The following is a 16,749-nucleotide window of genomic DNA, read 5'->3' as shown; positions in this document are numbered from 1 at the left end:
TCTGTCTGTGCAATCAGCACCATTATAAGTTGAATATTTGGCTGTGAGAATAGTTATATACTGTAGGTAGATACTGTATATAGACACAGATAGTTATTGAGCTATAGATAGATAAATGTGTCTTTTTCAGACTTATCTAGGTAAAAAAAAGTCGCATCTTATGTTCGGGTCAGTGATACTGTGTAATCATCTTTACTGAATGGATAGTAGCGTTATAAAGATTTCACTAGCAAACTCTCACTGTTGCTCAACGACTCAACTTGTCTCTCCAACAAAAAAACTGTTGCTTGTTTTTCAGCCATGTCGTTAAAGCTCTTTCATACTGAGCAGATGACAGATGACACTGTGCCGCAGTCATCGTCCAGACTGCACTGGCCCATGTGACATTTGACCCGACCGTACACCGAGATATGGTCGTCTGGTACTGCTGGCAGACAGCGTGGAAAAATGGGTCAAAAAGTGCAGGAGGGAATATGAAAGCTAGCTTGCACTGACATGTTTCTTCTTCTGGCAGCTGAAAGGTGATAAGCCATGTGTAGTTTGTCCTACTGAAAGGTTTGTACTGGAAGAGAATGGGGAGTTCGTCCCCCTTTGCAACCACAAGAGACACATTTGAGCAACAAGAACATATGTGAGGTCAGAGGTGACTGGCTCACAGCCTCTGTTGTAGTTCACCCCAGTGATGTTTGATGAAGGGGAGGTCAGAGCTCTCAAGTTCTTCCACACCAAACTCATCCAAGCATGCCTTTATGGAATTCGCTTCATGCACTCACACAAGAAATTTGCCCCATGTTCTGTTTCCCATGCCCGTAACCCTAGTGGTGCTCATGGCATCTTTTTCCAAATGTGGAAAAGTGTCATGTGAACTACAGAACTCTGCGCTGACATGCAACACTCAGCATTCCACGCACACGCTGAATGAAGCCGTACACCCCGAATACATGTGAAATTATGTTCACACTGCTCGTATGTGGCTTGCTTGTCATCGTGATCTACGCATGTCTACCACGTTTCACACCTTGCATGAGTATCTTGTGATACTATACATCAGGGCTTTGCAAAGGGTGGTGCAGTGAGCCCTCCTGAAAATATTTTCTCAAGTATATTTTGCAGGTTTTCCTGCTAAACCCAGACTATAGGAACTGTAGGAATTAAAAATCTGTTCAATTTTGCAGTACTTGCACCCCACATGTTATTTTAAATCTACAGAAAATACTGCATATCTCAGACAAAACTAGCAACAGGTTAGAATTTAAGAATAAAATGCGACATATTATTAAAACTACAATATTATAATCTAAATTTAGCTCATGAGCAAAATAGGCTAACAGAATTCCACTGATTTATGTGCGGTCGCTTGTTGCTAGGTGGAATTTGGAATCATCTGTCCCCCACTTGGTCCCAAGGCAGAGAATGGACAGGGAGAGGTGGAAGAAACACATACAAAGGAAGTGACTCTAAAAACAACACTGTAAAGGAGGTCGGCTTACGTATACAAATAATACAAATTCATAATGTATTCCCTGCTCTGTAATAAATAAGAAATATTTCTAGTAGTTTTGTGCCACTGTTTGATAGTTTCAAAAGACTTAGCCATGCAGCATCTGTGTGTGTTTAAGGGCGAATAAGAGAAAAGCTAGCAGATTTGTTTGCGAGGATGTTGCACCTGTTGTTGGTTGATGAATTGAGCTGCATATAACTTTGGGAAGCTGCTTTGTACTCTTTAGGGACATTGCTGCATTTCATTCTTTTCCTTAATGCACACCTACAGAACAAGCAGGCCTTTTACTGCAGATAGTCATTGTTTAAGTCTCATAGCATGCTCATCAATAGACACATACGTTTGCACACGTGTGCACCAGTTTGGGGCGTGGGCGTGTTATCGAGTGTGGAAAACCCTGTGTGTGAGTGTATTTATAGCCTGGCCATTGTTGAGCCCATAGAAACCTCTGTAATTGGATCTGGCCTCTCTCTCTCACAGTGGAGCGTCTGCTGATAAATGACTTGGCAGACTTCCCTGTGATAAGTGTACGCCCCACATCACCGTCTAAAGCTCTTTTGCTCCCCAATGTATTAACTTCTAAGTGAATTATCATTCTCAAGTGGAGGCTGGCTTGCTGGGAATCTGTCTGCACCTCGCCTATTAAATGGTTGTTGTTATATCTTTGGGTATAAACATAATAGCTTGGCATTGATGCCATTGACTGGTGTTGTTCCATAGTGTACTGCTGCATCTAACATCATCATATATCATAATAATTATAATCAATTATAATTATTGATGACTTATGGACAATTAGTTGCTAAGTACATCTATGTTTTTATGCATATGTTTATGCTTTTATTATGGTTATGTATTTGCAATAAACATCTGCACACATCTGTGTGTAAAACAGGTACAATAACATCTGCACATATTTGTGGTAAAAATATGTCCTATATCTTTATATCTTTAGAACGCACAGAAAAGAGGAAGACGTCTTCATGTCTCACATAAGGATTGTGGATGAAGGGCAAAATTTAAAAAAAAAAGTGCAGTTTTCCTTAAAAGGAAAATTGTGTGCAATTATTAAAAGGAAAGTCAACACGTCATTTTTTTTAATGTAGATTGTACACTAGTACCTAATGAAGTGATTTAAAATGTTAGTTATAGATATTCTTATCATGCCATAGCTGCTGGGGAATCACAGTGGGAAATCCAGACGATATCTCCTGTCGTGTGTGTGTGTATGTGATTGTATGTGCATCTCACTATGTTGGAAACTTCTCTCTGCTCGGCCAGAAAATGTGAGAATGTTACAATTATAAAACAAGATTGACAGCACGGATAGTGTTGCACTGGCAGATGACAGTTCCTGGCCCAGAAGTTATTCACAGCAAAGCCACCCCGACTACACACACGGACGCACGCGCGCGCACACACGCACATGCACACACACACATTTCAGAGAGCCCCCATCATAAGGATCAAGTGTAACATGATGGCGGGGGGTTCAAGGTCAGAGCAAACACATGGTGTGCAAACCAGCAAACAAGATTGGTGGTGTGAGGGACAACACAAATGGCTGCATACATCAAAAATGAACACATTCACCTAAAATGGATTGAATGCATTCTTAATGACCACGGGTGTTATAGGTATATCGTATTCATCGCATCAGAAATGCAACTCTTTCAAGTGGTCTTACAGTAGCTGTGCAAGTGACAAAGTGTGAAACAAGTCCTTGGAAACAAGAGCAGCTGTTAAAAATAGAAGTGCAAATATTTAGTGTCAAAAGTCTTCATACTAACAGCCATGCAAATGTGCATTATACATTTGCACTACCTCATTCATTAGCTTCTCTGCTCCTTGCGGTCATGCTGCTTTGATTTGTCAATGCATCCAAAACCAAAGGATTAGACGCCAATGCATTATACACCAGTGATGCCTGCACGTTATGTTCATTTTTACTTCTTATTTATGCAGGATGGAAGGTATTATACACATGCCATCAAAAATTGGATTGAAATTTCTCACACAGCTCAATATGCGTCATAAAACGATCACATTAACTTTAGGGTGTTTGTGTGTAAAAACATCAAGCAGAATGTCTTTGCAGGGGCACGGGCGAGGCTTTGCAACCGATCCATAAATAAATGACCATTTGTCTAATGATTATAAAACTTTGAGAATATCTGTTTTACGCGTATGCTAGCATGTCTTCCAAAATATTTTGAGCACAACCCAAAGGGGGCGCCACATATTTGCAGGCATGTGATAAAATAAGTTTCTCACTCAAAACGCTTTACCCCATAAGGCAGTCTAACTTCAAAATTGTCACACCAACGGGCTTGTTACACAATTACTCTGTTCCAGGAGTCAAGAAAACATTTGATTGTTGTACAGACTTGACATTTTTCACTGAAGTCCAAGTGTCCTGTTGGACCAGACGTTGGTCCAACACATGCTTGTGTTGCTATTAAGCCCAAACTTAAAAGTCTGTTTGACTTAAAATCTCTCACACCAAGGTTCCAGTTTCGATTTGTTTAAATTGCCAATGCATTTTTCATCAGAAATAATGGAAAAATAATACAGTCGTCCCTCGCCACATCTTGGTTCGAATTCCGCGGCTTCACGCTATCACGGTTTTCCAAAAACAGATTAATTAAGAAATCATGCTGTTTCGTAGTTGAATGTTTTTTAGAAAAAAATGCATATTTAAGCAAGTTTTACATATTTTTTGCCTAAACTAAACATTTTCAAGTATAAAAATGGCTGAATTAACTAAAACACAAATATAAGGCATTAAGAAGACACATTCAAATTGTGATATGTAGTATTCTACACTGGTCACTAGGTGTCAGTAATGCTACTTTAAGTGCCAGATGTGAGTGTGGGAACAACAGTTTTTTTTTGTTGATTTGAATTATCTCAAGCACAATAATAATAACAATATAATAATCATAATAACAGGGCTCCAACTAATGGTTATTTTAATAACCGATTATTTTCTTGATTAATCGATGAATTTGATTTTTTTAAAAATGCACATTTTTAATTCCAGCCACTTTATTCAGAAATAGAACATTTGAACTGACAGAGCAAATAAGTGCACAAACACCCGGTTGCCGCTTGAATATTCTGTTAAAATTATGTTGAATAAGAAAAATAATAAATGTACACAAAAATACAATCATGATCATTTTCTTGGTCGATTAATCTGAAGCTTGTTGTTTCATGGAGTAATCGGTTAGGCCATAGATGAACCAAATGAATATGAAGCAAACACCTACATTTAGTGGTTGAGTCCACAACATATCAGAAAAGAGGAAAAAATGCCAATCACTGTTTTCCAAAGTCAAAGCTGATATGTGTGAATTTCTTGTTTTGGCTAAAACACAAACATAATAGTGCAACGAGGTTCATTTGGTCTAACTTTCCTACATTCTAAATAGTTCTTTTCGTGCCAGTTTGACCACTCTGAGGAAGACTGCAAGTGATTCACATCTTAGAGGCTGAAATCAGAAAAAAATGTACATATTTAAATAAAAAAAACGATTAATCGATCAACTAAATAGTTGTCGGTGAATTGGGTAAACGATTAACCATCGATTAATCGATTGATTGTTGCAGCGGTACATAATAATAAAACTGGCGACTGTTATGGCCATAACCCATGACAAGCTAAACCTCAACTTTGAACCCATGGCCTCACTTCCTGTCCTCCACATATCCGGAATACATTTATTGCAACACACATGAGTCCGAGTTTTATTTATGTCTTAAGTAGCTTATTTTCTCTGGTTATATCTACTACTGTATATTGGGTAATACGAGTGTAAAAATGACTATATGTGTTTTTTTTCATGTCTAGAGGGCTCTAACATTTTGGAGTAAAATTAGGTTGTACAAGTAACTGTTGATCGTAAACCTTTATGAAAATGTTTAAAACCAACCTTAACATAAGCCAAAGGAAATGTGAATAACACATTGGAAAATTCGGCTTTCGTAGCATTTTTGCTCATTTCTTTGTGGGCCGCCATTTTTTATCAAGCTTGCCATTTTGACTTCCTAGTGGTTGCCTCTATTTACTCAAATGATACAGATTTATCCACTCATCGATTTGTTTTTACTATTGTACCACTTTAAAGCTTGTATTTCTGTTAATTCACAGCCATAGTTAGCTAACTAACTAGCTAATGTTAGCTAACGAGCTATTACTGTGTTACTGTACTGTATATAGGTATTCCACAAATGAAGCATTTAAATGGTCCAAGTATTAAACATTTACAGTATTTTAAGACCCCTTACTCATGTAATAGCAAGTATAAATGTTGTCCCTCCCCATTAGAGTGATTTCAAAAGACGTGCTTAGAGTCAAGCGGTATTAGGATGCCCGCGAGAGTTACATAAGTGAAGTGGACTGGCAGTCCAGTGATCACAAGGTGCTGGCTGTAAAACTCAGAGGCTGCAAGAGCCAAAATGTGCTCTCCTCAAGTGGATGGATGTCAGTGAAAGAAGTCTGCCACCCGCAGGACTCTCTCACATTAACCAAGAGTTATTTTTAAACCAGTATCAGTCTCAAGTATGATATCTATCCTTTTATCTTAATAGCGGACATAACAATGACACTGAAGCGCCCAAACATAATCCTACATTAACTTTGAAGTCTCCCGAAAAGAAGAAACCGCTGATTTGGATTGCTGATGTAGGAATGAATGGAAACAGAAATGACCTGATGTCATGCAACCTTTATTAAGTGTGCATTCTTAACTGCCATACATGTAAAAAATAAGTTAACCACTGTAAAAGCTTACCTGTGGAAACAGCAGAACTCAATCTTAACAGGAAGTTTGTCTCTTGAAATGAACACTAAACATAGCTCACTTCATTACCGTAAACGCCTCTATTCAGTTGAAGCTGCTGTATGTCACCCGCTCATGATTACATTTTACATTACACATAGCGTTGCCAACAAACTGAAAAATAAATAAGGGACACCTTGTTCAGCCTGAAATAGATGACTGGTCACTCACAGCTGTTGGTATTCACATACGTGTCCGTAGCGCATGCACACACACACACAAAAGCAGTCCCAGAGAAGAAATGTTCAGTCATTCTTTTCTCATTTTGCGGCTTCACTCTATCACGTTTTTAAAAAATGAATAAATTGATAAATTATTGCTGTTTTGTGGTTGACGATGGCCTATTGTCAGCAAAAATAAAGCCTATTTAAGCAAATTTGACATATTCTTGCCCTAAATGAAACATTTTAAAAATAAAAGAATGAAAATAAAAATTAAAGGCATTCAGAAGACACATTCAAAGACATGGTATGTAGTATTCTTCACTGGTCACTAGGTGTCAGTAATGTTACATTGATGAGACAAAAGCCACCGCAGGAAGTATGCTGTCTAGTAAAAAAAACAAGGAACTCTCCCAATGCTAATGTGTGAGTCTATGTTATGTCTTATTAATGTCTAATTTTCTGTTATTTATGTCTACTACAATAACCTAATTTGTGTGTAAAGATGACTAAGGGGGTGTTATTTCATGTCCAGAGGGCTCTAATAATGTTAAAAACCTTATTTAGAAGGCCGTAAACAGGTTTTCTATGGTCTAACTATGAAAATATTCCATTTATGAAGAAGGAATCCCACTTTGTGGAAATTCACTTATCACGCTCTGGTCTGGAACCAGTTAATTGTGATAAACAAGGGATTACTGTACATTCAATGATAGCTATCACTAGTTGACAACAAACATAACTAATAAGCGCGCGTGTGTTACGTGAGGTGTAATCAGCGTACTCAAAGCAGGAAGAGGGCGAGATGTAATGCTTGCAGTACGTTCAAAAGTCAGCGCCTTTATATCTAAAAACCATGCCACTAACGTCTGTGGCTGTAGGCAACTCCACAAGATACCAGCCGCTGCGTTTGAAATATCAGGCCAGCATCCATCTACTGTACCCGTTGCTGCTGTTGCTGCTGCTGCTTTGTGCTCGTTCAGAAATGACCATGTGGTCAAAGAGTTCTACGATTTTCTTTCCACTTTCTCATGCACTCCAAACATTATCCATCCATCCATTTTCTATACCGCTTCTTCCTCATTGCGGGGGCATGCTGGAGCCTATCCCAGCTGACTTTGGGCGACAGGCGGGGTACACCCTGGACTGGTCGCCAGCCAATCGCAGGGCACATATAGACAAACAACCATTCACACTCACATTCATACCTATGGACAATTTAGAGTCGCCAATTAACCAGGAAGTCGGAGTACCCGGAGAAAACCCACGCGCACACGGGGAGAACATGCAATCTCCACACAGGGGAGAATCGAACCCAGGTCTTCCCGATATCCAAGCTGTTACTGTGTTGGCCAACGTGCTAACCACTAGACCACCGTGCGGCCCTCAAATCATTATCAATATGTCCAATTATCACCTACTTCCAACTGACACCCCAGTCCCTGAAATAAACTTAAAAAGTTACATTTCTGGTTTGTGGGAGTGGCGAGCTTTCCTCACACCATCAAACTTCTTCCATTAGAACACTTGGAACACTTAGAACACTTGGTTCATCATCGGTCAGTTCCCATTTGCATGTTAACCTCCTAGCACGGAGTAAACTGTATTTTAGAGTGTGTGACCCAGAATGGAAAATGATTCATGGAGGAGAAAGAAAAGCAGAAGACGCCACAGTGACTTCCTCAATCTTCCTCAGCATAATTTAAGTGTAATAGCGCATACAGTACAAAAAAGAATTTTGTTTACTTTAATTACAAGCTGACACCAAGTCGATGTAGGTGAGACAATATGATGAAATTAAATATATTTCAAGAAAAAAACAGCCTGTTATAGGTGACAAAGTATATACAGTACAGCAGTGTGTAAGTGTTCTGATTTGTGTTGCCGCATGCTTGCCTGCATGTACATTTTGGAGAGTTGCCTGCTTGTAACACAGTTCATGCATTGTGGTGTTGAATCATTACATTAGAACAAATCAGTGACGTTTAAGATGTCTTTGTAACGGCTGACGTTCCCTTTTAACAAAATGCTTTTCACTTCCTTATTTTCACCACTCACTTCCCTGTTTTCTATCTTTTAGTGTAGGGTGGCACACAATCTGCGTCAACAGAAAGATGCAAATACAGAACCTTTTTTTGTAGTCGTTTTTGTGCTGTTAACAGGAGGCCCGTGTGAGATGAAGGTTCTATAAAGGCAAGCTGCAAACCCAGGAGGAGGAGAGGGATTTCTTGCAGCTGCAACAGATGATCTTATGGCGAGGGGTCAGTAAATGTTTGCTGTTATATACAGGGGCGTATTTAGTATTTTGGGGGCCCAAGGCAAACCTAGTCATTGGGGCCCTCCACATCCTTCTTTATTTATGTGAGTATGTAATTTAGGCCACTTTTTCCCCCCTGCTTTTGCAATCTGTTACAGTTACATCTGTCACATTAAGTTGCTAGTTACATAGCCATTTTTATATACCCCCCCCAAAATTATTTGAAATGTGAATGTTTATCATCTTCTAACAAGTGTTAATATGAGAAAATTGTGCTATTTCCTGAACTCCATAAGGTCCTTAAAGTCCTCCTGTGGGATTGTTATTATCTAACAAGTGAATCATCTCAACACTTCTACTGTAATTGATAAAAGCATTAAGCAACATGTAACATAGTTTACCTTTTGTGACGAAAAGTGTCACTCTCAGCTTCATCTACTGCAGTGGTCCCCAACCTTTTTTGACCCACGGACCGGCTTGTGTTCCCACATATCTCCCGCGGACCTGGGGGCGGGGGAGGTGTTCGTACATTATAGCAATCTAATTATCTTATTCATTAAAAGCACAAAATGAATGCCGACCCACCATCCAGAGATTATTCCAACGCTGTTTGACGTGTGTGGTAAAAGGCAGTGCGCTAGCATGAATTAACTTGAGACAAATGTGCACATTAGCGCTCAATAAGTCATCAAAACTTACCTTTATGCATTCCAACATAGTATCAGCATTTGACACCAAATATGAGGTGAAAGAAAAATGGTAAAAATACAGTAGTAGTCTATCTGTGCGGCATGAGATAAAGTTAGCACACGCACAATGGACATGCATCAAGTGAGACGGCTGTAACAGAGAGAATCCGGCTACTTTTCAAAATAAAACATCATGGAAATTATTTTTTCTTTCTGTGCGGCCTGGTACCAAATGACCCACGGCCCGGGGGGTTGGGAACCACTGATCTACTGCATTCTCCTCTGCTGACACTGCGGTGCTGCTGTCGTTGTGTCTACGTTTGTTGCGACTGTGAAGAAGGCTGACACCATGGGTTGTTTTGATAAAAACTGTTTTATACTCGCCTTCTCCTCTTCCCCGCTCCACTGGGGTAACTCCTAAAGTGTGTTTCACGCCCGTCTTCCGGAATCAATCTGCACATGTGCAGTAACGTGGAATAGTCCATTGCGGTTGAAACGCTTATGAACGATTTGATGTAGTTTAAAAAATAAAATCAATAATGCGTTTTTATGAGACGTTTGGGGGCCCCTGGAAATCTCAGAGCTGCAGGCAATTGCCTGTGTTTGCCTAATGATAAGTTCACCCCTGGTTATACGTATGTACAGTATGCTGGACACTATACCGGTAGCCCTGACATCGCATGTGATGAAGACCATGGAACGGCTGCTGCTCTATCACCTGAACAGACCCACCACGCACTCGACCCTCTGCAGTTTGCATACAATGTAGTGTGGGAGTTGAGGACGCCATCATCTTCTTGCTCCACTGATCCCTTGCTTACTTGGATAGAGGCAGTGGTGCTGTGAGGATTACGTTTTTGGATTTCTTCAGCTCCTTTAACATCAACCATCCTCAGCTCTTCGGGGACAAACTGACACAGATGGGGGTAGGATCATTGTGGCATGAATTACAGACTACCTGACTGGCAGACCTCAGTACGTGCGACTGGGGAACTGCAGACCCGACACTGTGACGAGCAGCACGGGATCACCGCAGGGAACTGTGCTCTCTCCTGTTCTGTTTACCCTGTACACGTCCGACTTTCAGCACAACTCTGAGCTATGCCATGTACAGAAGTACGCGGACGACACGGCCATCATGGGATGGATCAGGAATGGACAGGGGGATGACTACAGAAAACTGATCCAGGACTCCGTCAACAGGTGCAACGCAAACCACTTGCATCTGGGAGTGCAGCTGGATGATAAGCTGGGCTGGACTGCCAACTTCGATGCTCTGTGCAGGAAAGGACAGAGACGTCTGTACTTTCTCAGAAGGCAGATTTTCTACGAGACTGTGGTAGCTTGTGCCCTCCTGTATGCAGTAGGGTGCTGGGGGAGCAGCCTCAAGAAGATGGACGCCACACACCTGGACAAACTGGTGAGGAAGTGTCATTGGAACTCTTGTCATTGGCACTGAGCTGGACAGCCTGACATCTGTGGCAGAGCAAAGAACACTGAGGAGGCTCCTTTCCATCACGAACAACCAGCATCATCCAATGCACAGCATCATCTCCCAGGAGAAGCGCAGTTTCAGTGGCAGATTACTATCACTGCCCTGCTCCACTGAAAGACTGAGCAGATCATTCCTCCCCAACGCCATGCGGCTTTTCAACACAACAGAGGGGGAGCGATAAAAAATACACACAGAACTGGACTTAAATTATTATGTATTATGTATTATTATTATTATTATTTATTATGTACTATTGCGCTACAAATTTGGCGTGATCTGTTCCATATATATATATTTTTAATTCTAATTCTATTTTCTTCTTTTTCTTATCACTCATGTCTTTATTTTATTTTGTGATTAAGTGGATAAGTCTATCTATCTAGATCTATCTATCTAGATCAATCTATCTATCTCTATCTACAAATGCTCAGTGTTGGGAGTGGCGGCGTTAAAAATAGCAGCGTTACTAACTTCCTGTTTTCCTCTAATGCGTAATGTAATGTAATTAATTAAAATTTTCAAACGTTTATACATATTTGTTGTATGTAAAACAAAGACAAACAGTCCATTACTAATTCAGTTACTTTTTGGGGAAAGTAACTAGTAACTATAAGTAATTACTTGTTTTAAAGTAATTTGCCCAACTCTGCAAATTTTCCTCTGAATGCGTAGTGAACAAAAATTCCCAAATAAAAACTCCAAGACATTGCAGAAAGCCAAATAAAAATTGTGTTTGGTTGTTCACTTGCTAAAATGTAAAAAATGGTCAAACATCCTCTAATCTGAAATGCGATTCTTTTCATAGCTGCAGAGTGGTGAGCTGAGATGGAGGAAGCGTACATGCAACTTTATCAGGAGTTTGTCAACCTCAGATCACTTTGTCTAAGGCAGGCTGCTCTGTTGCACCATCTCATGGCAGCCTTGCAGAAAGAGAAAGGTCAGTCCATGTTACAGTATTCCTACATGTGTTACGATTTGCAATGTGTGGAGGTGTCGAATGCTGGACCTCCGGTATGCAGAGACAGGCGCAGCATGCAAATAAAAGTCCTTTAATTAGCACGAGCAGGTGCAAGTACTCGCAGTTGTGCATGTAAGAGGTTCTGTGAAAACACAACTAGTAGTCCTGGGACGTAGCGACAGGTAGGAAGAACATTTAGGTGACAGCACAGGTAAGGAAAACAAAGGCAATGAACCAGCGCCGTCCGTATGACAACGCTGAGCTTTTTTTTTTTTTAATTACTTTATTACAATGAATCCATCATGAATTTCAAATCATCTTCCCATCCTTCAACATTGCCTTTTTTCCCCTTCCCTTTTTCATTCCTTCTTGCCCTCAAAAAAAAGACAAAGAAAAAAACATACTTATCCAAAATATATATTTTTAAACATCATCTGAGAGTAGGTTATTAGCGCTTTATCAGCCCATTCATCCAATATCCGAACTGATTTATTTGGAATGAAGTCAGGATCTTTACTCATTGCTCTAAGAAGCACAATACCATTGTCAATCTGCATCATTTTGCTGATATTTTTCAATATCGTCAGAGTCAGGGGCAGGGAGTACTTACAGTCTTACTACGGACCTGCCAACATGTACAAATTTATCTTACTCAGCACGCAATTTGACTCTTGAGTAAGCTCATGTGCTTCACAGCTCTCCATTTTGTTGCATTTTCCTGGTTTCAGTTTTGAGTTCAGTCAGTACAGTACAGATACATAAATAGATATTATCAGTTTATCAATAGTATTTCAAATCGGGGGTGGGGGGGTCCTGAAAACATTTCTGTCCCCTGAGGGGGGCATGACAAAAAAAAAAATTGAGAACCACTGCACTAAGGTGAGGCAGCTGCATACTACACCCGACAGGAAGCACACCATACAAAATTAAAGCACAGAACAGGAAGCCACCCTTCCTGTCCTGCAGAGCATGACAAAATGTCTGCCATCAAACTTTTTAGAGTTGGTGGAGGCTTTTAATTTAGTACAAAATGTTACAGGAGCTACACATATAAACGGACACACTTTGGACCTTGTATTGTCCCATGGACTGGCTGTTGATAGTGTCTCTGTAGGGGATGCAGTGTTCTCTGACCACAGTCCGGTCATGTTTGACTTTGATTTGCACTGCAGTGCCACCCTGCCTGCTCCTGCTCGCCTTGGCCGTTTCATCAAGCCTGACACGGCCTCTGCCTTTGCCTCTCTGTTCGCCACTGCATCTCGGGTTGCAATGGCCCCAGACGCTGCTCTTGATACTGAGCAGCTAATGAACTGCTTTACTTCTACCTGTGCTGATGTCCTGGACAGTCTAGCCCCGCGTAAAACCATGCGCCCTAAAACTAAACAGGATGTGTGGCTCAACGATGTCACACGAGAAGCACGCCGCGAATGCCGAAAGGCCGAGCGCAGGTGGAAGAAAGATGGTCTGCAAGGTTCCTTTGAAATCCTCAAAGCCAGTTGGAGGCGTTATCAAAACATAGTGAAGGCTGAGAAAAGAAAATACCTCTCAGATGTGATATCAAAAAATATGAATAACTCACGTGTTCTTTTTAAAACTATTGACTCTGTTTTAAACCCCAGTCCATCCACGACACTGGAAGTCTCATCTGACACTTGTGAACATTTCCTGCACTTTTTTAATAATAAGGTTGCGTCTATACGAGCCAATATATCACCCCCCTCTTTTAATTTGTCTACAGTGACACAGTGCTCTAAAGTTTTTAATCAGTTTGAACCTGTGTCGCTGGCCTTCATTACCAAGGTAGTTGATGGTCTTAAGCCTTCTTCCTCTCCCATTGACCCACTCCCCCCTCGCTTTTTTAGGGAGGTGTGGGCAACTATTGGCCCCTATGTTTGTGATATCATCAACAGCAGCCTGTCCTCTGGTATTGTTCCTTCCTTTTGTAAAAAGGCTGCTGTTGAACCTTTGCTTAAAAAAACAGGTCTTGATCCTTCGATTTTATCAAATTATCGGCCCATTTCTAAACTACCTTTTATCTCAAAGATTTTAGAAAGAAGTGTTCTTACACAGATGCAGCCTTTTTTAGATGAAAATGGGATTTTAGACACCTTCCAGTCAGGTTACAGGGCCTTTCATAGCACTGAGTCTGCACTTTTAAAGGTTTTTAATGACCTGTTTTTAATGACTGATACTGGTGGTTCAGCCATTTTAGTGCTTTTAGACCTGACTGCTGCCTTTGACACAGTGGACCACACTATTCTTTTATCTCGCTTGGAAAACTGTGTGGGTGTCAGGGGGACTGCCCTTGATTGGTTCAGGTCTTACTTGTCAGGGAGATGCCTTACTGTGGGACTTGGTGACTCCACCTCATCAACTGCCCCCCTTGAATGTGGAGTCCCCCAGGGATCAATCCTGGGGCCCATCCTATTTGTTCTGTACCTAATCCCACTTAGCACAATTTTTAGAAAGCATGGCATCTCCTATCACTTTTATGCAGATGACTGCCAGATCTACTTACCAATTACAAGAAATGACCATGCCCCCCTGACTCCCCTTCTTGAGTGTTTTAGTGACGTCAAGGTCTGGTTGGCTCAAAATTTTTTAAAGCTCAATGAGGGGAAGACAGAAGTTATCATCCTTAATAATAATGACCCCCACTTGGACTTGGGTCCCATGAAAAACCATGTCAGTCCCACAGCCACCAGCCTTGGCGTCATCATTGATAGTGATTTTAAACTTAACAAACAAATCAATGCCGTTGTAAAATCTTGTTTTTATCATCTTCGGCTTTTATCAAAAGTCAAATCATTTTTATCATTCCAACATTTCGAACAAGCCATGCATGCTTTTATCTCGTCACGTCTGGACTACTGTAATGCCCTTTACTCTGGAATAAGCCATAAATTACTCTCTCGCTTACAGTTAGTCCAGAACTCTGCAGCACGGCTTTTAACAGGAACCAAAATAAGGGAGCATATTACCCCAATTTTAGCTTCCCTGCACTGGTTGCCTGTGCGTTTTAGAATTGATTTTAAGATTTTATTGTTTGTTTTTAAAGCTTTGAATGGGCTGGCCCCTCAGTACATCTCAGACCTCATCCAAATTTACACTCCAGCGCGCACTTTGAGGTCCGAACGCCAGCTCCAACTGGTGGTGCCTAAGACCAGACTTAAGACCAGAGGAGACCGGGCCTTTTCTGTTGTCGGCCCAAAGCTGTGGAACACTCTCCCCCCTCATGTAAAAACGGCCCCCACAATTGAAAGCTTTAAGTCTCGTCTTAAAACCCACTTTTATTCTCTGGCTTTTAACTCGGCGTGAGTCGTGTGGTCCTCTGTGTCTTTTATTATTTTTTACGTTTTTATTGGTTCTATTTATTTTAGTTTTTTAAATGTAATTTACTTATTTATTTTTTACCTACTTCTTGGACTTTTGGCTTTTATTGTTTCGATTTCTTGTTTTAAATATTTTATTGTAGTACGTTTCTTTGTTTCTATTTGATCTTTTAGTTTTTATTGTCGTAATTTTTACTTATTATTTACATTTACATTCCTTTATTTACTTATTATTTATGGTTTTGCTAGTCTGTGCAGCACTTTGGAAACAGTGTTTATAAAATGTGCTATATAAATAAAGTGGATTGGATTGGATTGGATCAAACACTAAAAGTATGTGTCTGCAGGTGCTCCACATGGTGACCTTTCTGTCCAGTGTATCCAAAAATTCCCAGTGCCTTTGCAGGGACCTCCAATAACAGAACTCCACCCTGCAGCACAGTGTGACGTGAACATGTCACACCTTCTGAGTGAAGATATGTCCAAGCTCTGCTTGAAGGTGCCTGATGGGAAAGCAGAACAAAATACCTCTTCAAATCAGTCTTCATGTCATTCTAGTGCAGTCAACAGCCACCAGGATTCAATGACGGTAAACAGACCACATTTACTGTACTGCATGTGTACCAAATTTGTAATCACCGATGTGTTTGTCTCAGACGTCTCTGCCAGACCGACAGTTCCTCGATTATGATCTCCCAAGTCTGTCGGGCAGATTGCTGATGTCCGACGTGGCGCTACAGTCTAACGTGTGTGACTTCTGTCAGGCTGTTTTTCCCGGACACACGACCACCAGAGGAGAGTTCCTGCAGCATCTCCACAACCATGTTACCTAGTTACCTCCTAACTCATACACCATAGACGTGTTGGAGGGTTCTGGCATGAGCCAAGGAAGAAGCCAAACGTTTACATTTATAATTTATTATTTTGACAGTGGAAGATAGTGGAAGTTTTGTATTTTTTCCAATCCCGTCTTATTTTACTCCAATTTTATATGAGATGTGCCATAACTTACCTGTAACTGCTATAAGATGAGACTAAATAAAAGCAAAGTAAAAGTACTCACTCTTTGATGATGTGTGACTGGCAAGTTCATAAATAAATGTATTGCTTTACATTAAAACTTAACCGACATATTACATTTGATGATGTATGGCAAATGTGTGTAACTAACAACAGTGTGTGCTTATGAGGCAAGTCACATGAATCTGTTAGAAACAGGGTAAGCCAGTGGTTCTGTTTGTTTAGTTATTACTAAAAATAGTACCTTTCAGTACCAATGCCAATGGAAAAGCATCAGGAATGATGAGGAATGAGTTAAGCATGTTCTGAACAGAGCCACATGTATGCCATGTACAGTATACCAATGTGACTTGACATAAGCCTTTTTTCAAACAGAGATCCTGCAAAATGGGACTTGTTGTAGAAGATCGGGCTTTTATTCAGATCCCAGCAAAGCAAAATATGCCCCAAACTGTTTGAGCTTTCACACACTAAAGGGATAGTTCAGATTTT

At 40.5% G+C, this 16,749-nt stretch overlaps 1 protein-coding gene across 1 annotated transcript; it reads left to right on the top strand.

Annotated features, from left to right (window-relative positions):
• Positions 1-8,621: 8,621 nt before the first annotated feature.
• Positions 8,622-16,293, top strand: zgc:113184 (uncharacterized protein LOC553745 homolog). The gene is made up of 4 exons (XM_054784817.1): positions 8,622-8,767; positions 11,753-11,884; positions 15,585-15,826; positions 15,894-16,293. Exons 2-4 carry the CDS (start codon positions 11,773-11,775, stop codon positions 16,068-16,070), a joined length of 531 nt encoding a protein of 176 aa, XP_054640792.1. The 5' UTR covers positions 8,622-8,767; positions 11,753-11,772; the 3' UTR covers positions 16,071-16,293.
• Positions 16,294-16,749: the final 456 nt, after the last annotated feature.

This window comes from Dunckerocampus dactyliophorus, chromosome 8 (assembly GCF_027744805.1).
Source record: "Dunckerocampus dactyliophorus isolate RoL2022-P2 chromosome 8, RoL_Ddac_1.1, whole genome shotgun sequence".
NCBI lineage: Eukaryota > Metazoa > Chordata > Actinopteri > Syngnathiformes > Syngnathidae > Dunckerocampus > Dunckerocampus dactyliophorus.
The sequence above is the reverse complement of the archived record's forward strand: the minus strand, read 5'-3'. Positions and strand labels throughout refer to the sequence as shown.